The following is a 27,261-nucleotide window of genomic DNA, read 5'->3' as shown; positions in this document are numbered from 1 at the left end:
TCATGTACTTATTGGCATATGTTGTGTGTTACAGTACAGGGGCATAAATGTGTCACGGATAAAGAGAGATGACCCAAAGGGAGAGGTCACACCATCAGGTAAGGCCACACAGGGCTGTAGCTCCCAGGCAATGGAAGGCTTTCACCCTCTTGATTTGTTTATGGGGAAAAAAAACCAAAAACCAAAAACCAAAAAACAACCCAAGTTCTGCAGGCTCTCTTGACTCTCATGGTCTTCACACTCTGAGCTTTCTTAGGATCTGTTTCTTTCTTAGTTCTCTCCTCCCTGGCATCTCTCTGCTGTTTAAGGCTCTGAGCCAGGGTTGGACACTGAAGCAGAGTTTTGTCCACTCTGCTTTCGCTGCAAGCAGAGCTTATCTTCCTCACTCCTAGTGGCCTCTTTACCTGCTCTATCCTTGAACATGAACTTGTCAAGGGCGTAGACCAAGTTCTTTTGATATTTGTCTCTCTGGTGCTTAACCTACCCACCCTCGGTAAATATTTACAGTTGCCTGCCTGGTAAGTCCTTTCTTTTCCTTCAAAGGGCAAGCTGAAGGGCTATCAACTGTCAAAAGCTGTTTAAATAATTAGTGTTTTCTCCAGTGAGAGGGGGAAAGGGATTGCAAGCCAGAGCTTTTATGAACTTGGATGGAGCCTTCTCTGCTTGCCTCACAGGGAAACATGCAGAGAGAAGGACTTGCCTAGTTTTAAAGGTACCAACACATGAATTCCTAAATGTGCGTATCCCATGGCTGAAATTCCCAAGTAAAATTGCAATTGCAGTGGGGAGTGGGGATAATGAGGCTTCACAGTCTTTGGAAAGCTGGGGGAAAGGCAGGTTTTGTCTGGAAGAACCAAGTGAGGGCACCCCCTGGGGCTCCTTTTCTGCATTGTCAACTCTCCACAGCTTTCCCTGGAAGCCTTTGTTTGTTTTCATTTGCCTGGGCTCTGACTCAGGGCTTTGAACCTACAGGGAAAGGTCAGGCAAGCACCTTACCACTGGGAGAGACCTCAAACCCTATGCAAGCACACACTTTCAAGCACTTTTTTCTCCTTTTCATTGAAAACCCAGGCCCTGCATCCTCTATTGGTTTTTTTGTTTGTTTGTTTGTTTTCTTTTTTCCTCTGAGTCTCTTGGGCGCATGGTGCATGGTCTCTTTTCTGGTAAAGACAATGAAATGTTGCTCACTGAGTATTGACACAGGCTAGGCAAGGAGTTAGATGTGACGTTACTGAGGACTACGGCAGTTGGATATTAGAAGTAGTTAGGAAGCCTTGAGACTTCAGTTAGCTTGTTTACTCCGTAGCCTGCACATTATCACTTGTCACATGGCTCTGACATGACCTGCTTTTGTTGGCTTTTCTAGAGGATCATGGGAAGAAATACTCTACAAGAGAGATCGATTCAGCTCACCCCAGTATTAAAGAGTCTTAGGGTTCCTGTTGCTGTGAGAAGACATCACAACCACAGCAGTTGCCATAAAGGACAACATTTAATTGGGGCTGGCTTACTGGCTCTGAGGTTCAGTCCATTTTCATCATGGTGGGAAGCATGGCAGTGTGTAGACAGACATGGTGCTGAAGACGCAACAGGAAGTTCTAGACCCCAGTCAGCAGGCAGCAGGAGAGAGAATAAGCCACTGGGCCAGGCTTGGGTTTCTGAAAGCCTCAAAGTCCACCTCTAGGGACACATTTCCTCTAACAAGGCCACATCTTCTAATAGTGCCATTCCTTATGAACCTATGGGGACGACTTTCATTCAAACCACCACTGAGGACAAAAGGGCCCCCTTATCCCATGAACATCCACAAGTATCAGAAACATTCATTAAAATGTTTTTAGAACCCAGAACACAGAATCTACTGGGCTCCCCCAGCCTACCCTGGGGTAGCCCACTCTAATCTCTCTTTGGAGTGTTTAGCTAAATATTCTTCCACTAAACTTTATTCATACGCTTATCTATCTATCTATCTATCTGTCTGTCTGTCTGTCTGTCTGTCCGTCCGTCCATCATCTATCTATCTATCTATCTATCTACCTATCTCAATCTAGTTTTTTCCTGCAATAATACAAGAAGCCAGAGATACCTTCCCCACAATAACAATATCAGATTTAGGTTTTTGCATGTTTTCAAGTAAGGCGACAAAATGCTAAGATGGTGATGTGCCCACAGAACTATAGAATTGAGAGCTTTGGCTGCTTATCCCACAACTGTGACTGTGAACCCTGCAACCAGCTCACCTTTTCTGAAGCTCACTGCAGGGCAGAATGTCTAAGAAAGTCTACAGTTATCTTGCACATAGCATAGGTGTTCGCGCATGCCTGTGTGTATTGATCTATCAAGTTAATAGACTAGATATAAGCATAGTTCACCACTGTTGGCATGCCACTACTTTCTGCTGAGAGAAATGCCAGGAATAGAGGGAGGCGCTTCTCTGTACCCTCAAGAGGCAGTCACATATTGGAGCTACCCACAGACCAATAGGCCATAGCATTGAGTTCATCTCATCAAAATTTAAAAAAAGAAGTACAACCCACTCGTTACTCACCAAGCTAAGCCTTCTCCAGAACTCTGGACCTTCTTCCATCTCTCTGAGACTCGGTGGAATGTACCAAAAGCAAACATTGGTGTATTCAGGCTAAGGATTAAAACAAAACAAAACAAAACACAATACTGCTTTATTACTATAAGATTCATTGTAGAATGTAATTAAATCAAGGCTTTTAAACTCTGTGATAATCTCTTAAAAGTCATCAAGTGTGTATAACTTATAACACAACCAAACTCCTGCAGGGTAGGTCTATACAAATTCTGAAAATATACTACTGAAGTTTGAATCTAGACAGTTCTCTTTTCTCTACATAAAGGGTAGGCTCAGATTACACACACACACACACACACACACACACACACAAACACACACACATATACACATACACACGGGGCGGGGGGCAATATACCCTTGTCACACTGTCACATGACAAGTCTCTGTCTTCACTGAAGCACAATGTAAGACTGGCCATGCCAAAGACTATCCCAAGACATGTTCTCAGCCAGCGCTGAGTATCTTGTGAGGTAGATACTCAAATGAGCTACAACTTCCTGTTTTCAGGAGCCACCCTGATGACATCCGCCTTCTTCCCCAGACCTTCAGCACTAACGGTTATTGAGATGTCTTTGATACCTTTTCACTACAAATGTAGCTTTTTGCCAGTAACCAAGGCTCACAGTTCTTACTAGTTCCAGGGTTGTCTGCACACCCACTATGAAGCCTGCCGTACTTCAGAAAGAATAAACAGCTACCGTCTCATATACTAAGATCAAGACCGGGACCACATGGGGTTCTGCTGTCAGTGGATTCTAAGCCATCACTGAGAGCCTAGGGAGGTTTCCAGCTTCACCACAAGAACTTCTTGATCCATACTCCCTTTCATCTTTGAAATTTCCAAGATTCTCATTGGAATTGACAAAGAGAAAGTGTTACAAATCTTTAAACTATAGAGTCGTTTTCACAAAGGGAAGGGCCGTGTAATTCAGCTCAATTTCCACACACTTTTATCACAAGACAATGTTTTATAATACGAATCTACAAAATTTACATTTGGCTCCTTTGCATAAACCGTGCTGAGCTTCTACATTCTTTGATCATTTAAAAAGAATAATTTTTTTTTTTTTTAAAAAAGAGCACTAATTAGAATGTGGAAAAAAATCAGTTTGCTTTCTACCTTTGCTTCTAAGAATCGATCTGTAAGTCAAAGGCATCATTCCCCAATACTGGCATCTGTTGCTCCAAGACTCCTCTTTCTTGGTGCTCTACAATGACGGCGCTGGGCCCTGTAAATATTTCCTTGTTATTGCCTGATTCTATATTCTATCTTGTCATCAATGGCTGCTGGAGAAATGCTAACAGAGGTGCCTCTTCCCAGGGCACTATGTGAATTTCATGAATCCCATGCAAAATACACGCTGTTTTCAACTGTCCTGGCTGTCCAAAAACAACTATTTATTGCTTTAGGGACATCAGAAAAACGGCAGTTCTTCCTGGCACACTGCCCAGACAGTGTCACCAGCCAGGCACTTTGCTCCAGTGACTTGGCAGGTGCCCTCTGTGAGTAGCCTGCAGCCACTACCAAGATATGATCCCTCCAGGAAGACAGCTGCCCCCAGGAAGCGTAATAGAAATTTCTAGTGAGTCTTGCCAAGACGATATCTCAGTGAACTCTGCCTTCCTGTCAGCCACACTCATACTCTGTGAATCTGAGTAGAGGGGATCTGTCTCTCAGCTGTCAGGGAGTGTCTCTTCCTCCTCTGTTCTATCTCAGTTCTAGAAGGGATGATGGTTCTTTATAGGTCAACTATACCTGTATAGTTTTAGGGAACTATTTAATTCCTAAGAGATCATCTCTCATGCCTCCTGGTCTTCGTTCATCACTGTATGTATGTATGTATGTATGTATGTATGTATGTATGTATGCATGTATGCATATCCCACATGCACAAATCTATATGTGTGCATGTACATACATCTGTGTGTATGCACTGCTGTTTTTATCTGTCTAGCTATCCATCATTTATATATCTACCTTCTCATCTGTTTTTATATTTTATATCTTTCTCACTTCAAGTTGCTGGATCACTTTGTTTTATTTATTTTTTTATCCTTTTGAATAGACCCTGCTATGTCATCAGTTTTTATTCATTGTTATTTGCCTGAGAACACTATAACCATGTCACATGTTTACAGTCTGTGTGACAGACCAGCTAAGTCTCAAGTCAGGCCCAGGCTGTTCAAGTCTGTTTTCTTGTACAACTTTCTGTCTTTCAGCTGCCTTGATAATTGAGATAGTAACATTTTCCGTGCCCCCCCTCCCCCCGCACCTTGCTCACACATTCTCTTTTGAACAGCATGGCTCCTGAAGGAACAGTTGACAAAGCATAAAGCCCTTTTGACCCTTCACTAGATGGTGTCTGATCCTCCATTTGGTGGCATAAATTCACTTCAGTCGCTTCCAAAATAAGCAAGTAGGAAAATGTCATTGAACATTCACAAAGAGCATACTTGAGTTTTCCCCTACTGTCCCCTCTGTAGCTTCTGTCTTGTGTGGTGACTTCCTGCAGGAGCAGGACCAATGGCTGCTTTTAGAGTAGAGTCATGCGGATGCCATTCATGCTTTATTTCTGTCATATCTGGAGCATGACCTCTTATCACCATGGGAGCACATTCAGTCTAGATTCTCAACAAACTGTAACACTCTGAAGCCTTGACAAGGAAATTGGCCACATAGAGGAGAGTGGGGGGAAAATGGCAGCAACAAGGACATTGTCACCTTCTTCTAAGGGACATCAATGATAGCCATTCATCATACTCTGGTTTTCAGGGAGAAAAACAAATAGGTACTTTGTTATTAATACTAGGGAGGGCCAATGACATATAAATTAGTAGTAACCAATGGTTATTGTTAAATTACTACAAAACAAAGTTATGTCTGTTTTTTATAGTATCTTCTGATCAAAATAATAGGAACAAAAAGAAGGTGGCATGGTGTATTTTATTAAGTATAAGTGCAGACCCTAGAACACAGATTAAAATAATCAATTATGTAAATATAGAATGAAGGGGAAGCTGATGAGGCAGATTTCATATTCCTAAGTTTTAAATCAAGGCTGTAGGACTGAAAACTGTTTAAAAATAGAACCCCAGGGTGTAGAATCTACAAGATTAGAATTCTAAACTCACTGGGTCATGTGTGCATGTGTGTGTGTATATATGTGTGTGTGCATGTGTGTGTGTATGTTTGTGTGTGTATACATTTGTGTGTATGTGTGCGTGCATGTGTGTATTCATGTGTGCATGTGTGTGCATGTGTTGCATGTGTGTGTGCATGTGTATGTGTATGCATGTGTGTGTTTGTGTGCATATGCCTCTGTGTGTGTGTTTGTGTTTGTGTGTGTGTGTGTGTGTGTGTGTGTGTGTGTGTACATAGACCAGAGGTCAATGTCAAGAATCATTTCCCAGGTACCTTCCACTTATTTGAGACAGGGTCTCTCACTCATCTGAAACTTGTCAAGTAGACCAGGCTGTCTGGCCAACAACGCCCCAGGGATCCATCAGCCTCAGTCTCCCCATGGCTGACATTCTAAGCATGCACCATATATTTAGCTTTCTACGTGGGTACAAAACATCAAACTCAGGTCTTTTTGCATAGAAAGCATGTCACTAACTGAGCCATTTCCCTATCCCCTCACCAGGTCATGGCTTGTACAAATGCCACATGTTCTGGGTCTCTGCTTCCTACCCTGTAATATGGAGATGACAGTCTGCACATAGGCTCAGCTGGGCGAGCAAAAAGAGAATTTATTTCCAGTGGTGGGCAGCGTATCTGCCACATAGCAGGCACTCTGTGAGGGAGGTTAATCACTGTTCCTTGGGGCCAGCCTGGGAGAAGGAGATGTCCTTTTCTAGTGGATGTACAGCCTCATTAAAATCTGCACTCGCTGAGACCAATCACTAAGAACGTTTCTGGATACCATATGTGAAAGGAAGTCCTAAGATCTATAGAGCATCCAAAGAAGGCCAACCACATTTCTCAGCTTCAGAAGCAGAATTTCTCTGTTGTGGAAACGAGGCAAGAAATTAGGATGAGAAAACTACTTATGTCACATGCCTGTGCCCAGAAACTCAGAGACTCAGGAGGAAGGGGAGGGCAATGGCTCATTCGTCATGGGTGCGTGTTATCAAAAGAGAGATTTCTCATAATGTAAGACACAAATAATGCATCAATGGATTCCAGAGTCGTCCAAGGACAGAAAACTAGAAGAAATGAGCAGGTGGGGGCAGAGTTTAGTGGACAGGAGTTCAGCTAGAAACAGAGATGTGTCCGCTCTGCAGCAGAGCTCTCCACTTACCATGCTTGGGGAGGGGATCGAGCCTCTGCTTGATCCCAGAGGCAGCACCGTCACAGTAGAGTGGCAGCCTAGCTGTGACTTAGATTGTGGAAGACCACTCAAGCCGTGGTGTAGAGAGATTGGCCAGAGAGTGTTCAGACGGAAGGGGATGACATTGCTCACCTGAGAAGAGGTTGACAATCAACCAAGATGGAGAGGAGAAGACTAAGTAGGAAGAGGAGATGGGGAAAGGCCCCAAGAGTTTTGGTTGGAATGATCATGGTTTTAAAAACCCAAAGAAGAGTGTGAACTTTCCGTAAGAAAAATGGCCACTTCAGCTTCAGGAGTGGCAAGTCAGAGGTCTAAGCAAACACAAAGTCAAGGGTGGAACCAAAGACAAAATAACCCAACACATGTCAAACCTACTGAGAGAGCCGTTTGGGAGACTCTGCTGACAGACTAAAGGGCCAAGGAAAAAGAGTGGAGACAAACACCCAAATGGTACTAGACAAGAGGACCTTCCTTGTACCAAAGCTGAAAAGGAAAAGAAATTAGTCAAAGAAAGCACAGCAGGTGAAGATTCAACGTGGAGTGGTAACTGTGTAAAGTACAGTAGAAGTCCAAGAAGTTTAAGTGAGGTGCATTAGATATTAGCAATTAATGAGGTAACAATGATCACATCAAGCAGTGCGAGACAAGTGATCACAAGTAAGGCCCAGGTGCTGGGTCCACAGGGCGAGTAAGTGGCCACAGCTCAAACACAGACAACCACAGCTAGCATGTAGGCAGCCACAGCTCAAATGCGAGCATCCAGGGCTTGAATTCGGGCAGCCATGGCTGGAATGTGGGCAACCACAGCTCAAATGTGGGCAGCCACAGCTCAAGCATAGGCAGCCACAGCTCAAATGTAGGCATCTAGATCTATCTGCAAGAGGAAGAATCAGTGGGCTCTCCATAGCAGGAAGTTGTTCAAGCACAATTTGATGCCCTGTCACGCAGGCTCTTTTGTGAGGCTTCCTGCCATGCACAGGAGGTCGACAAGATGTCATTCATGCCTCTAAAGTCTATGAATCCCAATAACACTTTCTAATGTAGAAATCAGAAAGAAAACAAAACAAAACAAAACAAAAACCAAAAAGGTGAATAATTCAGACTCACCCACGAGATTGAAATGGAAAATACAAACGGGAGTCTAAGGAGAAGTACACCTCTAGGAAAATAACTATCAGATCTTAGATCCAATGCAGAAAAGAGAGAGAGTTATGGTTTTCAGGGGAGCATGAATATTGCAGGATTCATTTTGAAATGATAACTTTCAATCATCTTCAAGAAGAGAGACATTACTTTAGCTCTTTTCAGGAAAAGGCATTCAAGTGCTAGATGCTCTGTTTCCCTATACTCATTTACAATTTCTAATGTGGTACTCTCTCTCCCTTCCCTCCCCCTGCCTTTGTCCCTCCCCCTTCCCACTCCCTCTCCCTCCATTTCTCTTCCCCTCTTATTCTTCCCCCTCTCTCCCTCTCCCTCTCTTACTCTCCTTTTCCAATTTTAAAATTAACTTAGCACTTAGATGTGGAGTTGAAGGTCTAAGTTTACACGATTTCTTGAAACAAAAATCAAGGGAGGCAAATGTGAATACAATACAAAAGTCCTTCCAGCAGGGCTGGCCTGCAGCCTGGTGGGGCACATGTGCTGCGTCTGTGGACTCTGTCTCAATTCTCAGGATCAGTAAGGAGGACAAAAACCCCAAAACCCTGCTGTAGAAATTCTGGAAGGGTCATACAGGAAGCCTCCCACACTGTAGGAGCCAGGCAGTTTCTCGAGGGAACACAATACTCATGGGTCTGGAGAGATGGGTCATCTGTTAACAGAGAGTGCACTGCTCTTAGAGAGGATCTGAGCTCAATTTCCAGGATCCACTTCAGGCAGCTCACTAGCATCATGGGATCTAACACCCTCTCCTGGTTCCTGTAGGTACTACACTCAGATGCATATAATCACACATGAACACACACATACACACACACACACACACACACACACAGAGAGAGAGAGAGAGAGAGAGAGAGAGAGAGAGAGAGAGAGAGAGAGAGAGAGATGATTAAAAAATAGAAATAAGTAAACCTTAAAAAAAATACCCAGGGCCAAAGTCTGCTTAACAAAGCTTACCTTTCCTTATCACAATGATATGTATGTATTTCCCCAAAGATGGTGGTGCTTAGAGTTCCCCTCCCTTTCCATGGCCTTTAGGAAGAAGTTATTAATGCCATTTGAACATGTCATCTTTTTCTGCCATCACTTTTACTCTCATCTTCACAAAAACAAAAACAAACAGGCAAAACCTCAATAGGTAGTTCCAAAGTTTTTCATGGACACTGTGAAAATTAGGGGAAATAAAGAGCAGACTCAGTCTGCTGGGTCTCCACTGTGTGTGTAGATGCTCGCAAGGTAATGGAGCCAGCCAAGAGAGTCACCAGCTTGGGAATGGCTATGGAGGATAGGATGCATCCCTTCATCTATAATGAGTGAAAGGGCATTTTCAGGAGAAGTGGGTGGGACTAGAGACCAGAAACCAGTAGGTTACATGAATGAGAGGTTTAGTTCTTTCTTGTCCACTTGACACAAATTACAGTCATCTGAGAGGAAAGAACCTCAGTTGAAGGCCCACCTCTGCTCAGTTGGTCTGTCTGTATATGTGTGGGATGTTCTAATGATGATGATGTAGGAAGGCCCAGTGCACCGTAGGTAGCCCAACACCTTGGACAACACACACACAGATCAACCACATATATATACACACATATATATGTGTATATATACATACATATATACATGCATACATACATAATACATATATGTATGTATACACACATATATATGTGTATACATACACATACACACACACACATACACACACACACACACACACACACACACACACACACACACACACTCCAGATAGACTGGAATCTAGAAGCAGAAATAACCCCTCCCTTCCCAAGCTACTTGTGGTCAGTGTTTATCACTGCAGCAGGGAGGAAATCAGAACAGTGAGGTCAGCACCCTCTACCACACTTGACTCAGCACCCTCCACCACACTTGACTCAGCACCCTCCACCACACTTGACTCAGCACCCTCTACCATGACTCAGCACCCTCTACCATGACTCAGCACCCTCTACCATAACTCAGCACCCTCTACCATGACTCAGCACCCTCTACCACACTTGACTTTTGTTTGCTTCTTTTTGTGTGGGTCACTGGATGTTGAACCTGGGTCCTCATGCTTGGAAAGCAGGCCCTTTACCAGCTGAGCTAGCTCCCCTGTGCTAATTTCAGAACTTCACCCTGCTTATATAGTATCTCCGTTAGAGCAATTGCCACACTGATAACGTTATTTGTACCCAGTCTAGAGTAGGCCTTTTTTTTTTTTTTTTTTTTTTTTTTTTTTTTTTGAGACAGGGTTTCTCTGTGTAGCCCTGACTGTCCTGGAACTCACTCTGTAGACCAGGCTGGCCTCGAACTCAGAAATCCGCCTGCCTCTGCCTCCCAAGTGCTGGGATTAAAGGTGTGCGCCAGCACCGCCCGGCTTAGAGTAGCTCTTATGAATGTCTCTTTTCCGAAGGTTTCTAATGGCTTGGTGCTTCCCACAAGTTCCTTTCACCTCCCACTGGAACACAAGCACAGAGCAGGGGCCTCTCTGGAGGCTGGAACTGCTGGCACACACTGGAGTCCATGTATCTTACTGAATAAATGATTAGCACAGATTATCTAGACTTCTCATATGCAGCACGAGTTCCTGCAGTGGAATCTATAAGTGGTTTTACATTAGGTTAAAGACTGCAATGAAGTTTAGCAAGATCTAAGATAAGCTTGCCCTTCACAGTTCTTAAAAAGTCAGAAAGAGACACGAGGCTGGAGAGATGGCTCAGTGCTTAAAGAGCCCATACATTCATAGGACTCCTGCAGAGGGCCTGAGTCCAGCTCCATCACACACAACAGCCTGTAACTCCAGCTCCATGGGATCTGACGTCACCTTCTGGCCTCCACAGGTAACTACACTCATGTGCACATGCCTCCCGTATGTTGGCATGTCTTTGGGGTACTGTTTTATTGATGTGGGAGGGCCGAGATCACTGTGAGTAGCTCAACACCAAGGTTGTGTGAGGTCAGAAAGTAGGTATACATATATACATAATTTATAAAAAAAATTACACTCCAAATGAAACAGGACTCCCGAACTTGGGGGATGCATGGATGGGTAAGTGTACTTGCTAAGAAAGCATGAGAATATGAGTTGGGGTCCCCATCAGCCAGGTAAAAAGCCAGTTATGGCTGAGCATGCCTGTAAACTCAATATTGGGTGACAGAAACATGCAGATTCTGAGAGCTTTGAGAATAGTCAGTCTGGTTGAAGAGACAAGCTACTGGTCCAGTGAGAGATGCTATCGCAATAAGGGAATGATGTAGAAAAAGATAGCTGATGTCTTGCTCTGGCCTTCCACTCACATGTGTACACACTCATGGATATTAATCACACACACACATACATATAGAGGGGGGAGAGGTTATATTACTTGCTATTTTAACAAAAACATTCATCTTCAAAATCACCTGACTTCTTACACATAGCCAGAGAACCAATATCTACAACAGAATATGCTATTTCCCAGTGCTCCAAAGCTCACACACGTTTTCATTATTTCAGTAAAAGAGGGCATGTATGCACATTTTATACACCCTTGGTCTCACACATGAAGGCCCAGTTCACAACACAATCACTATGCCATTTCTGTATCTGGAAAGAGGTCATAATTTATTCAGCATTATCTCTGCTAATTATTATTGAGCATTTTAATTTTCAACACTTAAAGGCAAGAGCATTCTCTGTAAATCCAACCAAGGGGGAAAATGTTCACTAATACAGTAAATTAACATAATGGGCTGTATGAATTAAGCTAATGACTTGTTCCTTAGCCGGCAACACAGAAAACAATGCAACACAACACAACCGACTGCCTCCATCACTGTTGATGACAAGCCCAGGCACCCATTTCCTCAGCCACTTACTTCCATCAGCAACTTGAAGCCTTCTCGTTTCTTGATTTCATCTACCAGGTACCTAAAATTAAAATAACATTATTTAAAAATAATAATATTGGTAATTTGCAATCCCCAAATACCGTGCACTTGACTTCCATACCCCAAAGCATGGTTTCCGGTACGGAACTGAGGCTGGGATCCAGGAAGCACAGGCAGAGCTGTACTTGTGAGCAGACCCCTGGGATGTCTGTGCGACCACACGCTGGGCCTCCCTAGGAGGACATGTCTTGTTAAGGTGATAAGGTAAATCTCACATTCTAACAAGAGCTTTAACTCTGGCATGAAAAGTCAGGGCGAGTCACATCCAACTTCCTTTGAATTTACTGGATTTTTTTTTCATCTTATTTTATGTGCATGGGTGCTTTGCTTGCATGGGTTTTTGTGTGCTGCATGCATGTAGTTGCTGTGGCATTCAGAATAGGATTTCAAATCTTTTAGAACTGGACTTATGAAAGGCTGTGAGCAGCCATGTGGGTATTGGGAACAGAACCTGGGTTGTCTGCAAGTGACCTTAACCATTGAACCATCTCCAGCCCCATTTGTATCCACCTTCCCAATGGGGATTCAGTGCAGATATTTAAATAACTTTGCTAGATCGCAGAGAACATTTTTGGTGTGTCACTTTTGCTTGGGTTTTAAGTTTTAGGTCAAAGAACATAAACTGACCATATCCATGGCTAGAGCAGAGGGAAAAGGAGCAGTGATCAATGTCACATCACAAGTGTGGATGCCGCTAGGGTGTCTATGACGGCCTAACAGATAGAAAGAGCATCATTTCCTCATAAGCAAAGGTCTCGACACGCAAGACTTGGGATACGACTGGAACAGAAGGACAACACTGAACAGTGCAAACAACAATGACCGACTCTCCTGTGGCTTAGTTTTGATCTTCACATAAACAGGGACATTTTACAAGGTTCATGCTTAGGTAAAGAGCTATGGGCAATCAATGTCTACTCAGAGAGGGAGAATTGTTTTCTATAGGGAGAGCCTCCTGATAGATTATTCAGACCAAAGTCCTAAACAAATGTACACACAAGCAATGATAAATGGACTTGGAAGGGTGTGTGTGTGTGTGTGTGTGTGTGTGTGTGTGTGTGTGTATCTCTGTCTGTGTGTGTAAATATGCAAAACTTTGGAAAGAACAGGGTTTGCCAGGGAATTATTATATTTTACTCTATGGCAAAGGTGGAGGTCCGGGGGGAGGGAAGATAAAAGGGAATAGCACTTACCAGCCAGAACTGGCTTCAAGGGTTACGCTCTTACCATGTAGCATGGCAACATGACAATAACTGTAAAGTCTATATATTCAATTACTTCTTGGGAAACTCTCCCCAATAGAACTTTGACACTTGAGTCTCATTTGATTACATCAGAGACCAGACTAATGCAGCCTTTTTTTTTCTAGTCTGCAATTGTCACAAAAGTAAGAAAACCCTACAAACCACATTTTTGTTTCTGTTTTAATCATTACATTACTTTCTATAGGAAAACCTAGAAACCACATTTTTGCCTTTGTTTTAATCAGTATATTGCTTGCTATAACATTGCATTACTTGCCATAACCATTCTAAAATGTGGACACAAGGTACAAGTTTAAAAAATTTGGCATTTTTCACCTGTTGATTTTCTTTATCTAGCTTTTTACTGAAGATACAATATTGATCCTTCCACATAGATATTACTTTTAAATAAACAAAATCTTGCAAAAATTCTGTCAATATTAACTATTCATACAAATGTTTTATTTTAAAGAACTGTGTTGTAGGCACACAAACAGAGTCACAAAATGATTGACACTCTACCTGCATATTCACATCCCTGGTACAGAACTTGTTTTGAGACATGGTATAAGGTAAGTCTTGAAATCTTTAGTACATAGCAAAGGGTGATTCCAGTCATTAGTAAGTGTCATAAATGGTGCTTGAGGTCAGTAGCAATCAAGAAATGCTAACGACATCACAGACACTGGACTGTGGTTTCACCCACATGGTGCTGGATGCAAGGCCAGTGGCACCAGGGCCAGTAAGCACAAGAAGGGGAGAAACTGCTTAGGGCCGTTCTTTCTGACTCTACCAACCATGTTTGTGATTCAGCTAGGAAAAGTCAATCGTATGAACACACAGAGAAAGATACATATTCTATTTAAATATGTGTGTGTGTGTGTGTGTGTGTGTGTGTGTGTGTGTGTGTACAGGTGTTAAACTACAGCCATTTGTGTATCTTCTCTAAACAATTACCAGGAACAACTTTCCAATACAGAGGTCAGAGGTTGAAGGACTATAGTTTTCTGGGTGATCCAGTTGTATGGCGCAGCTGTTAAAATGAGCAGAGTCTGTCAGTCAAACCCTATGCTGGAAATGACACAATCTCTGAAGCTCGAGAGCAAAGCACTGAGAAACATAGATAATTTGATTCCACTTTTCATCACTGTTTTGTAAGAAGTAAAGCCCAAGGAAGGGCTGGAGAGATGGCTCAACAGCGGAGAGCGTTTGCTGAGGAACCCTGAAGACCTGAATTCAGATCTCAGCACTCATGGAAGAAGACAGGTGCCATCCTGCACACACCTTTCACCTCATCTCCAACAAAGCCAGAGGCAGGAGGATTGCTGTGGCTCGCTAGTTGAGACACTGACAGCTCAGTGTTCAGAGAAAACTCAGCCTCAAAGTTATGGGTAGAGGGTGATAGAGACAGGGACCCAACACACTCTTCTGATATCCATGAGCACTCACTGGGGTGCAGACTTCCCCAACACGTGTGCCCATACACTCACAGATGTGCGCATATAAATGAATAAATAAAATCTTTTAAAAGTAAGACAAAAATAAGCTCTATCTACATATAAGCTCTATCTACATGGTCTACCTGAAGACACAAGTCTGGAGTTGAATGCTCAGGGGCTCATCAGACCCTGTTTGAGACAGTATACTTGAAAGTGGGAGAGAGAGGACGCCATGGGCTTGGCAGTCACTCTGCTCATTTTATGACTTTGTGCAGAGTTTCATAGATGTAGTTTCATGCCTAGCTTCTGAAAAGGAACTTTAAAGAAAGATGTAGGCACCGCAGAGAACAGACCTGGCCTCTACCCACATAAGGGAAAATTGAAAACTCATTCTTTATCTTGGTCTCCAAGACAGAAATGTGCAGGCAACCTGGTGTACTCAGAACGCTGAACTACGATTATTACTCCAGCCTCCGCTATCCTGAAATCCAGGCCAGTGCTCTGCCTACCAGGAGACAAGTTAGAAATTCAGGTTAGAAACTGCTAATGGGTTCCTGGTTTACCTGTGACTGTAGACAAATCATGTAGGGTTGGTCCCTGAGCCCGCCTCAGATTCATCATGCATGGAATGGAGATGGGGATACAGTCCAGAAAAACCCTGGCCTGATGTTATTACTGTTTGGCACTTCCTCTTGCTACATGTGCTTTCTACTTAAAATACAAAGTAGCTGAGACTGCCTTTTCGAGCCAAGCCAAATCATTTCCATCCCATTCTGCTTGTGTAGCTGTCCTGTCTGGGGCCGAGTCCTCAAATACTCACATGTTCTCAGCACTTCCATATCACCTCCCCCAGGTTCAGAGAACATCACAGAAGAGGGGAGGAGAGACTGGAAGGGCTAGAGTGTTGTGGAGTGCCTACTATGTGTGCCTCCACCATTGCACTAATGAACCCATAGCAGTTGTGGTTTCTTGCACACCATGGTGCCTAAGGACATTCCGTCATGAGGAGTGAGGCCCTGGTGAGGCCCGCTCTTCCCTGGACATTCCTATGCAATTAATGGTTGGTGGGGGAAGGAGAACCATTTTCTTCAGTGGTGTAGCCATGGGTGTATACAGGAGCATGTGTACTCCAGTATATAACTCCCCCTAATTAAGCTCATTAGCTCACCAGAGAATCAAACTCGTATGCAGATGGTTTATTATTTACAACTTTAAATATATGGAAGCAACTTAAAGTAAAAGTATGCTTTTATTTTTTTAAAAAAGGTCTTCTATTATATGGAAGAACCCAGATTAAAAATATTCATTCAGCAGATAGATGTCTTTCTATCAGAGCTATACAAGTAAGTCAACTTCAAAAGTAACTCTAATTTCAATGAATTAATTTTTGTGCCCCCCCCCAGTAGGTTTGGCATAGAAGACAGAGGAGAAAAGGTATATATATCAACAAAAGCCTTTTCAAAGCTGACTGCAGAAAGGCTTACCTTAGTTTCCTCACTTGACGTGGAGGTGTTTTTAGCCAGCATCGTGTTCAAAGTGTGGCTCATTTTATGCGGGCATGCTTTCTTAATGCTGCAGAGCCTCCTCTCTGAGGTCTTACATTCAAATGTTCAACTCTGGGCTAGAGAGGTGGCTCAGCAGTTTAGAATACTTGCTGCTCTTCAGAGAACCCAGGTTCAGTTCCCAGCACCCACATGATTCCTCATAGCAGCCTGTAACTGCAGCTCCAGGGAACCTATCACCCTCTCCTGGACTCTGAGGGTACAGAACCGCCCATAGCTCCAGTTCCAGGGGATTTAACGCCTTCCTCTGGCCTCTGTAGATAGCAGGTAATAGATACGCTGCACATACATACATGTAGGCAGAACACTCAGACACGTGATGTAAATGTAAATAAATACATCTTACATGCTAGGATTTTGTGTGTTCTGGCAAGCCATTAGTTTCTTCGTGGAAGCAGCCACCCCAATCCCATTCTCAATTCAGCAGCCACTTAAGAGTTTCCCTGCCACACTCCAGGCTGTTTATCTCTGGGTATCTTCTCAGAATTTCTTCTGATGGATTCATGGAGGCTCCCAGAGCTCTGGGGCTTTCTCCATCTGTTCTCTGTGCGCTGCCTCTAATAGGATGTGTATCAGGCTTGTGTGTTGCATGGCAGCTGCATACTTAATTCTGTTCCATTGTGTTTGCCTTCCAAATTATCATGGTTTAAAAAAGTTTTATTTATTTGTTGTGGGGGGCAGAGGGAACTTTTGTGCGTGTGTGTGTGTGCATACTTTTGTGTGTATTTGTGTATGTGCATACTTTTGTGTGTGTATGTGTGTTTGCATGCTTGCATGTGTTTATATGTGTTTGTGTGTATGTGCGCATGCTTTCATGTGTGTGTACATATGCTTTTGTGTGTGTGCATGTTTTCATGTGTTTGTATGTCTTTATGTGTATATGTGCATGCTTTCATGTATGTGTACATATGCTTTCATGTACTTGTGGGTATGTGTGTATGCTTTTGTGTGTTTGTTCATATTTATGTGTGCATGCTTTGTGTGTGTATGTGTGTGCATGCTTTCATGTGTTTGTGTATGTGCACATGCTTTTGTGTGTTTGTGTGTGCATGTGTGCTTCCATGTGGGTATGTACAAGCTTTTGTGTGTTTGCATGTATGTGCATGCTTCCATGTGTATGTGTGTGTGCATGATTTCTTGCATGCCTGTGCATGCGTGTCTGACTATATGCATGCCACATGTATGTGGATTCCCACAGAAGCCAGAAAAGGATGATGGTCCCCCTGGTGCTGCTGTGAGCCACCTAAAGCGAGTAGTGGGAATAGAACCCAGGTCCCCTGAAAGAACAAGTGTTCTCAGCCACTGAGCCATCTCTGCAGCCCCTTAAATGATGAGTTTAGAGAAAATAAATCTGAAAGTGTTAGGTCCTGCTGGATTCTGCCCTTCCCTGTTATAAGAGTCCCAAAGCACTGCATAGCACTACATAGCATGCATGCCACTGCATAGCACTGCATAGCACTGCATAGCATGTATAGCACCACATAGCACCACATAGCACCACATAGCACTACATAGCACTGCATAGCACCACATAGCACCACATAGCACCACATAGCACCACATAGCAGGTATAGTACCGCATAGCACCGCATAGCACTGCATAGCACCACATAGCACTGCATAGCACCGCATAGCACTGCATAGCACTGCATAGCACCACATAGCACTGCATAGCACCACATAGCACCACATAGCACCACATAGCACCACATAGCACCGCATAGCACCACATAGCACCACATAGCACCACATAGCACTACATAGCAGGTATAGCACCACATAGCACTGCATAGCACTGCATGGCACCGCATAGTACTGCATAGTACCGCATAGCACCACATAGCACCGCATAGCAGGTATAGCACCGCATAGCACCGCATAGCACTGCATAGCACCGCATAGCACTGCATAGCACTGCATAGCAGGTATAGCACCGTATAGCACTGCATAGCACCGCATAGCACCGCATAGCACTGCATAGCACTACATAGCACCATATAGCACCGCATAGCACTGCATAGCACTGCATAGCACTGCATAGCACTGCATAGCACCGCATAGCACCGCATAGCACTGCATAGCACTGCATAGCACTGCATAGCACCGCATAGCACTGCATAGCACTGCATAGCAGGTATAGCACCGTATAGCACTGCATAGCACCGCATAGCACCGCATAGCACCGCATAGCACCATATAGCACCGCATAGCACTGCATAGCACTGCATAGCACTGCATAGCACTGCATAGCACTGCATAGCACTGCATAGCACTACATAGCACCATATAGCACCGCATAGCACCACATAGCACCGCATAGCACTGCATAGCACCATATAGCACCATATAGCACCGCATAGCACCGCATAGCACTGCATAGCACCACATAGCACTGCATAGCACCGCATAGCACCGCATAGCACCGCATAGCACTGCATAGCACCGCATAGCACTGCATAGCACCGCATAGCACTGCATAGCACCGCATAGCACTACATAGCAGGTATAGTACCACATAGCACTGCATAGCACTACCGGCTTCCTCCAAACAAGAAATGCTTACTTCCTCAGCTTTCACACAACTCTATGCAGTGGATTCTACCGGAGAGACTGCAGATCATGTGTCAGGGGATTAATGAATGGCTCGCTGGAGACCTAATAAAGGAACAGAGTGGGAGCTTCTGCTGCTTGTTGTTGGTGAGACTTGCACAAATGGTTCTTCTAGCCTGCTTTAAAAACTGCCCCCCAGTGACCATCCATTTAATGCCAATGCCACCACAAAGGCCTAGGAGGAGCCACAGGCAGCCCTGGGTGGCTCTCAGCAGCAGGTAGCCCTGGGTATGAAAGCAGGGCAGGGCCTTTCTAGGCACCTGTCAGAAATACAGTCATCCATTCCTCACCCTCCCCTCTTCCTCTCCCTCCGAGGGTGTGTGTGCATGTGTGTGGGTGTGGGTGTTCCTGTGTGTGTTCCTGTGTGTGGGTGGGTTTGTTCATATATGTGTGTTCATGCATGTGGGTGTGTGTGTTCATGTGTGTGTGTGAGTGTGAATGTGGGCATGTTCATGTATGTGGGTGCATGTGTGTACTGTGGAGATAAGAGGGTAACACTGTTTTTTTCAGTTGCACTTCACTTTATTTTTGAGACAGGATCTCTCACTAACCCTTGAGTAATTGATTTACCTAGACTACCCAGCCAGCAGCAATCACAGGGATCTCCTGGGCCAGAGTTCTCAGCCCTGTGATTCCAGAAATGGTCAGTGTAACTGGCTCTTTTCCCTTCCCTTCCCTTCCCTTCCCTTCCCTTCCCTTCCCTTCCCTTCCCTTCCCTTCCCTTCCCTTCCCTTCCCTTCCCTTCCCTTCCCTTCCCTTACTTTTCCTTTCTCTTCTCTTTTTTTTCTTTTTAAAAGTTTTATGTGTCTAAGTACATGTCTGCTTGCACTCTGTGTGTGTGTGTGTGTGTGTGTGTGTGTGTGTGTGTGTGCCTATGAAGGCCAGAAGAGGGCACCAGATCCCCTGGAGCCTCACAAGGGTGCTAGGAAGAGATCCTCTGCCAGATCAGTGAGTGTTTTCAACACTGCTCTGCCTCTCCAGCCTTACGTTGACTTTCGATGGGGTACTAGGGGTCCAAACTCAGGTTCTCTTGCTTTCATAGCCATCACGTTTCCTACTTAACCATCCCCAGCTCTGGAAGAGATGAGGCTAACGAGCACCCACCCTCCCACCCAGGCTTTCAATAATGCCCACTCAGTGCACCTTGCTTTGGACTCATAGGGACACTGATTCCTCAACAGCCCAAAGGGAAGGGATTTTTGAATCATGGCTGTTTCTTGAGAGAGAGATGCTGTGCTCCCAGTTGGAATGGGAGGGTGCCATGGAGAACAGTAGAACCCCCAGCAGTGGTCCCCTTCTCTTCTCACTAGATCCTGACAGACCATGTGATCGAAGTCCTTCACATCTTAAATGTGTCTGCTCCTTCAGAGGTCAGGAGGACCAGGATGAAACTGTCTCCTAAGCACGACATGACCCTCAAATGCACAAACTCACAGCAGCTGTGGTGGCCTGCACAAAGTAGCTAGCCAACAATCCAGCCTGGATGAGGGAGGGCTTCAGGAACCCCCGCTCCTAACTGGGGACCTACAGAGGGGAGGGGAGTTGGTTTTCTTTATGACCCCTGGCTAGCACACCATTCTCCAGTGATTAATTCTGTACCTGTGTCTATATGGGCTGTACTGAGAGGGGTTAACAGAAACACAAATCAGAAAGACATGAAGTTGGGAGGGGGACATGGCAGAGATCCAAGAGGAGTCAGAAGGAGTGTGTATGAGCTGAATACAAACAAATTCATTGTATGTGTATATGAAATTATCGAAGAATAAATAAAAATGTTGTATTAAAATATATCTTCTCTTGCTTTGCCAGGAGAGGAGAGAGAATTATTTGGACACTGGCCTCTACAAATCTGATCGTTCCCTCTTAAGGTAAACGTATCAGTTTCAGAATGAGGCTCTGCCTAGATGTAGGAATGTGGCGGAGTGGTTCTATAGACTTAGGATGATTCTGGCTGTAGATGCAGGAATGTGGAGGAGTAGGTCTATAGACTTAGGATGATTCTGGCTGGCCAAAGCAGGGGAAATGCTCCACAGGTCTCTATCCAAGACACCTGATGGAGGACCTGAGGAGTGACATCTTAGCTGCACCAGGATGTCAATGATGCACGTGCATTCTCAATTTGGTCCCCTCATCAGGCCCGCCTTGCTGAGCACAGCAGTAGTCTACAGGGGAAAGGTGATCCCTCTTGAAGGTAATAAAACAAACAAACAAACAAACTAGTTAACTCTCTTAGAGGGAAAACAACTAGTTGACTCTGAATAGAAATGAAAAGCAGCAGGGCTTTCTGAACATGGGTGACCTCTGATAAAGTCCAGACTGAATTCCCATGGGCTTCGGGACAAACAATATCAGAATGGTAGTGTTGCGGTCAAAGGAGATTACCTGACTCTTGTCATTCCAGGGCCAGTTCATGGTGGCTAAGGAGAACTCACTGCTGAATGTAAGGGATTCTGCAAATCCAACTCATGAGAGCTTGCAGGTACTACAGTGGTGGTATTTGACCCCACTTAAAAGGCTGTGGTGGTTTGAGTGAAAAGGGCCCCCCTTAGGTTCATGTATGTGAATGTCTGGTTGGTGGAACTGTTTGGGAAGGATCGGGGCTGTGGCATTATAGAAGGTCTGTCCTTTGGGGTGGGTTTTGAGGTGTCAAAAACTATACCAGGTCTATGTCTGCACTCTGTCTGCCTCCAACTTTTAGATCAGATGAGAGCTCTCATCTACTGCTCCAGCACCATACCTGCCTGACTGTCCATCTGCCTGTCTGTCCATCTGCCTGTCCGCCCATCTGCCTGTCTGTCCATCTGCCTGTCTGTCCATCTGCCTGTCCGCCCATCTGCTGCTGTGCTCCCAGCCATGGTGATTATAGACTAACCCCCTGAAACTGTAAGCAAGCCCTCAATGAAAGGCTTTCTTTTATAAGCTGCCTTGGTCACGCTGTCTCTTTATAGCCCCAGTAAGCCTAAGACAAAGGCAGAGAGTGTTAATTGGGATTTTTCTCCTGAGAGCCAGTAGCCTGCTTTTAACCTCATGGTTCACGCCAAAAGAACAACACCAGAACTGAGATAATATTTAACCTTTTCTGAAAACAGGGCTACAAGACAATCAGTAAGTTCAGAGAGAAATGAGACCAGGATTCTAAGATTCTTAATCCTGGAGAAACACTTTCCAAGTGTGTCACTTCACAATCCTTCAGAGAGAGGTTTTTTAAAAGGACTGTCCCTTTTCTGGGCACTGAGCATAGAAGGCTAAGGTGACTGCTGCTGGCCCCAGGAATACATTGTTGTCCATCAGAAGTGTGGAAAGAGGAGGGGTACAAACACCCATTGTGAAGAACAGTAGGAAAACAGAAGGGTGCATTTCTCAAAGATTTAAATATAGGTCACAGAGCCCGCAGCGTTATTCACTGAAATGTTAATTCCACTCAATTCAACTTGACAAACGTTTACAAACAATAAGGATTTGTTGAATTGAATTGAAATGTTAACATTTATCCTCCTGTGATACTGCGTCTGAAAGAATTAGAAAGTATCCGTAGACTATAAACTCCATTCCACCCTGAGATGAATATTAACTTCAGAATAAATACGATCATCAAATATTTATATCTTGCCTTATTTCAAGACACCTGTCACTGAGTCATTTAGAGGCTTTGACAAAACAATACAGCACCCTGCCACATTTAAATAGCACAAGAAAATAAGAAACGGGGGCAGAGCTTGCTGACTTCTATTTTAATTTAATGGGCAGGTATGAATATTTATGATAAACAGTCTCCTCTTCTCATTGCTGGGTCATTGTCTCTGTACTTCTAGCAGGGGCACATTAACCCCATCTCTAGTTAAGGCACGTTCCTCTCAAGGTTCAATAGAGTTGTTGGGTTTTTTTTTCTTTTAAGATATTGATTTATTGAATTGTATGTAAACATATATATGTGTGCTTGAGTATATGTATGTGTACTGCAGTCTCTCCGGTAGAATCCACTGCATAGAGTTGTGTGTGTGCAGGAACTCACAGGAGGTCAGAAGAGGATAGTAGATCCCCTGGAACTAGAATTACAGATGGTTGGGAGCTGACATGTGGGTGCTAGGAACTGAATGGGGTCTTCTACAAAAGCAGTAAGCACTCTTAACCACTGAGCCATGTCTCCAGCCCACTCCACTGTGGGAACTAGGATCCAGGAGTGGGGTGAAGGAGGAGGAGTCACAAACCCAGGTAACAGACTCAGGAGACCAGCATCATGGTGCAGGCCTACTGTATTGCACAACAGCAAGCGTTTTTATACAGCTTTTGGACCAATGGAGAATTGACACAAGCTCTGAAACAGCCAACCATCTCACTAGCACTATGGGGAGGTACCAGGCTGCCAGCACCCACGTGGACATCCATAAAGATGGAGGGGGGGAGGTTGAAGCATCCACTGCCCTGTTTCCAGTCTATTCTGAGGCTCCATTAGTTTGCTAGGATCATCTTATTTTGTGTCACACAGTGTGCCAGGGGATATGGGTACTCGTACTATTAGGGTAGTATGAAGGCCTCTGTGTGTATGTGTGTATGTGTGTGTGTGTGTGTGTGCGCGCGCGCGCGTGCGCACGCATGTTTTACAGTGTGGACACTTGTGTGTTAAAGTCATAGGACTGCCTCACCTGCTGCCCTCTGCTTTCCACACAGCTTGAGGTAGGGTCTCTTTATTGTTCTCTGTACCTTGTGCCAGGGCTGCACACGGGGGGGGGGCTCTCTCGTCTCCCTGTGGTTCTCTGGGATCACAGGGCTGCACACTGGGGGACTCTCCTGTCTCCCTGTGGATCTCTGGGATCACAGGGCTGCACACTGGGGGACTCTCTCATCTCTCTGTGGATCTCCGGGATCACAGATGTGCATTCATTTGGCTTTACTTAGGTTTGGGAGACCCAAACGTGAGCCCTTGTGCTTGCACAAGAAGAGCTTAACCATTGAGCTATCTCTCCAGCCCTCTTGGGCTATCTCTACTCTTAATAACCATTCATTATGGGTTGGGGTCCAGGTACTCTGCCCTTCCTTTCTGAGACACAAATCCTCCAGAGACATAGCTACATGGCTGTAGGAAGCTAGAGGCATATGATAACCTCTACGGAGGAAAGCCCTCAGCAACAAATAAGACCAAGGGGCAGGGGAGTGTGGAAGAAGAAATTCAGATAAAGGGCTTCAGAAGACTGCTTAAATTCTGCTTTCAGAGCTATCTTTAGTAGCTAGTTAAACTACGGATAAACGGCCATATAAAACATAAAAATTATTCATTCCTGAAATGAATCCAGAGTCCTGCATCTCTGTCTTCTATTACCCTCCTTTCCCATGTTCCCATATTGCCCACAGCTATGTTGCCATTGATAATTGCCTACCTCTGACCCAATACCACTTTGATTATTAGATAAAATCTTTAAAATTTAAAAGTTAGCTGCCTTTATCAATCCAAAAGCTAGAGTCTCCTCAGATAGCCTCTAAAACCTAGAAGGAGGTTTTCACTGCCTTTCTATAATCTGCCCACCTGCCATTCCCACCAAGGCACTTGGTAAATGTCTTGACTTCTGGCTTTCTTTCTGACTGCACTTGTTCTGTATGTAATAAGGTTTCATGTACTGCTCCTATGGTAGAATAAGTTTTAGAAGGCAAATGGAATCTGGGTTCCAAAATGATGGTCATTGATGTTTGGCACAAAATAAGCTGTTTCTTGTTCTCCTTGTGCTAAGAGTTGTGTGTCGCACTGAGCACACCCATGGCAATGTCAGACAGTATTTGTAGGCACTAGGCTAACTGCTTTGTGTTCTTTTGTGTGTATGACTCTATTGCCTGCATGTGTGTCTGTTTATCGCCTGTGTGCCTGGTTCCTTCAGAGGCTGGTGTCAGATCCCCTGAAACTGGAGTTGCAGACCTTGGGAGCTACCGCATGGGTGCTGGGAATGGACCTGGGTCCTTTGGAAGAACAGCCCATGCTTTTACTTAGAGAGCCACCTCTCCAGTCCCCTCAAACCCTTCCTAAAGAACAACCACTGGAATTAGTGACTCCTGACCTCTCAGAGGGCCAGAGCCAACTGCTTACCTGTCCTGATAGAGGCCACTTCCTGCCTGTTGAGTTTGAACTGTGGCCTCTGTAGCCACTGCATACAGAAGGTGCATATACACACATGTGGGGAAACACTCATCCACACAAAATGAAGAGAAATAAAATCTTCAAAAAACTATTTAAAATAACTTCCATTGTTATTATTTTGCTGGAGTAAAACTGAGATAAAGGGAGTCCACACCCTTTTTAAAGCCACACTGTGTTGAGTTGGTTTGTTCTGCCATTGATGGTGGTACACCCCTTTAATCCCAGCATTCAGGAGGCAGAGGCAGGCGGATCTGCCAGTCTGAGGCCAACATGAATTCCAGGACAGACAGGGCTACAGAATAAAACCATATCTTGAGTTTAAAGAATTAAAGTTGAATTGGTTTGTCCTTCTTTTGTGCTTGTAATAGATTTGTAAAGCTCAGCAGTAGAGGTGGGAACTGTGGCTCTCCGTGCACTCAGCAACAGAGGTCCCTCTGCCTGATACAATGGAGGATGAAGATGTTTTGATTTCTTTGAGAAAAAAAAATCCGGATTGGGGAAGGCTAATTTTTAAAGTATATAATTAAATTTATTTATTTATTTATTCATTCATTTATTCATTCCTAGACAGGATCTTTCCATCCAGCCATGGCTGGTCTTGACTTCCCAGAAATCCTGCTGCCCCAGCCTCCTGAAGGCTATGGTTATAAATATGCCACCAGTCTGGCATTCAAGAATTTGTATTATAGTTCCTTCATTCTGCTCTCTTGCCTGTGTCCCTCACTGGCTTGAAGAGAGGATAGTAGGACTTCTCTGTCATATTTCTAAGACATTGTAGGCATGAAGGAAATGCTTATCGTGTACAAGAAGGAACTCAGAAGTAAAGAGTATATGTGGAATCTACCAGTGCTAATTTTATTTGGTCTAACACATACACACATGCACACATATATATAAAAACACATAAACATGTGCACACATGAACATATACATATGCACACATACACATGCACACTCTCACATACACTCTCACACAGATACAGATGCACATTCTCATGTATACATGCACACACACATGCTCATGCTTGCACACACACATACATACACACATACAGATGCACATTCTCATACACACACGTGCACACATGGCGTGCACACGCACACACACACACAAACACACACACACACACATGCACACACACACACACATGCACACACACATACAGATACACATTCTCATACATGCACACGCCCGCATGCGCACACACACACACACACACACACACACACACACACACACACACACACGCACGCACGCACGCACGTACCGAGATAGAGCAAAGGCACGATTAACTCTCTCCTCAAGTCCTGATGTGCCCAGAGCCTTCCAGGTCATCCAGAACTTGAACGCATCAGGTCTCCTGCTACACTGGATGGACTTGTCCCCCGTGTCATAGCTGACATCATAGAATTTATCCTGCTGGAACAGGTACGTTGCTTTGGCAGAGTAGCACTTCTTAAGGAGATCCTTTAAAAAAGAAAGAAAGGAGAGAGTCTGAGCCCGTCCATTTTAAGCTCCATGTCAAATATGCACAGGAACAAACCCTGCTTGACATTTTGCTACTCGTCCCAGTGCACACACCAGTCTCTGGCTGCGGACAGCTGGATACAGCCTGTGTGCTTTAAGGTAGAAATCCAAAGTTCATCCAGGAGCAGGCCGTGCAAGACCCACACACTCATGGTGGCACCAAGGCCTATGAGGACCAAAGGCTTCGTATCTATAATATCAATAAATAAATAAATAAATAAATAAATAAATAAATAAATCTCTAAGTCACTCAAAGCTACTCTAAGTGAAAACAAAATCTTGGTCCATTGTGGTATTTTACACAGTTTCACAGGCAAAACCTAAACTTTTAAATCTCCTTCTCTTCAACAGATATCCACACTAAACAGCCAGATGTGACAATAACCCAGAAAGAACTAATCCAGTGGAAAAAAGAAACAAGATTGAAGCAGTGGCTCATCACCCCGGGGCATCATCACCAGTGGATCATCATCACCAGTGGATCATCATCACCAGTGGATCATCAGCACCAGTGGATCATCAGCACCAATGGATCATCAGCACCAGTGGATCATCAGCACCAGTGGCTCATCATCCCGGGGCATCAGCACCAGTGGATCTTCATCCTGGGGCATCATCACCAGTGGATCATCATCACCAGTGGATCATCACCCCAGGGCATCATCAGCACCAATGGATCATCAGCACCAGTGGATCATCAGCACCAGTGGCTCATCATCCCGGGGCA

At 44.4% G+C, this 27,261-nt stretch overlaps 1 protein-coding gene across 5 annotated transcripts in view; it reads right to left on the bottom strand.

Annotated features, from left to right (window-relative positions):
• Positions 1 to 27,261, bottom strand: part of Gadl1 (glutamate decarboxylase like 1) — a 179,552-nt gene that overhangs the window by 49,732 nt on the left and 102,559 nt on the right. For all 5 annotated transcript variants that reach the window (XR_004111808.1, XM_031345362.1, XM_031345360.1 and 2 more), the window contains 3 exons: positions 26,275 to 26,474; positions 11,956 to 12,007; positions 2,549 to 2,638 (listed from right to left, as the gene is read on the bottom strand). Coding sequence is in view for 4 of the 5 variants with exons in the window: in XM_031345362.1 (XP_031201222.1) it covers positions 2,549 to 2,638; positions 11,956 to 12,007; positions 26,275 to 26,474 (342 nt within the window). In the remaining variant the exon portion in view is untranslated. The remainder of the gene's footprint in view (positions 1 to 2,548; positions 2,639 to 11,955; positions 12,008 to 26,274; positions 26,475 to 27,261) is intronic.

Source organism: Mastomys coucha, unplaced genomic scaffold (assembly GCF_008632895.1).
Source record: "Mastomys coucha isolate ucsf_1 unplaced genomic scaffold, UCSF_Mcou_1 pScaffold23, whole genome shotgun sequence".
NCBI classification, from domain to species: domain Eukaryota; kingdom Metazoa; phylum Chordata; class Mammalia; order Rodentia; family Muridae; genus Mastomys; species Mastomys coucha.
The sequence above is the reverse complement of the archived record's forward strand: the minus strand, read 5'-3'. Positions and strand labels throughout refer to the sequence as shown.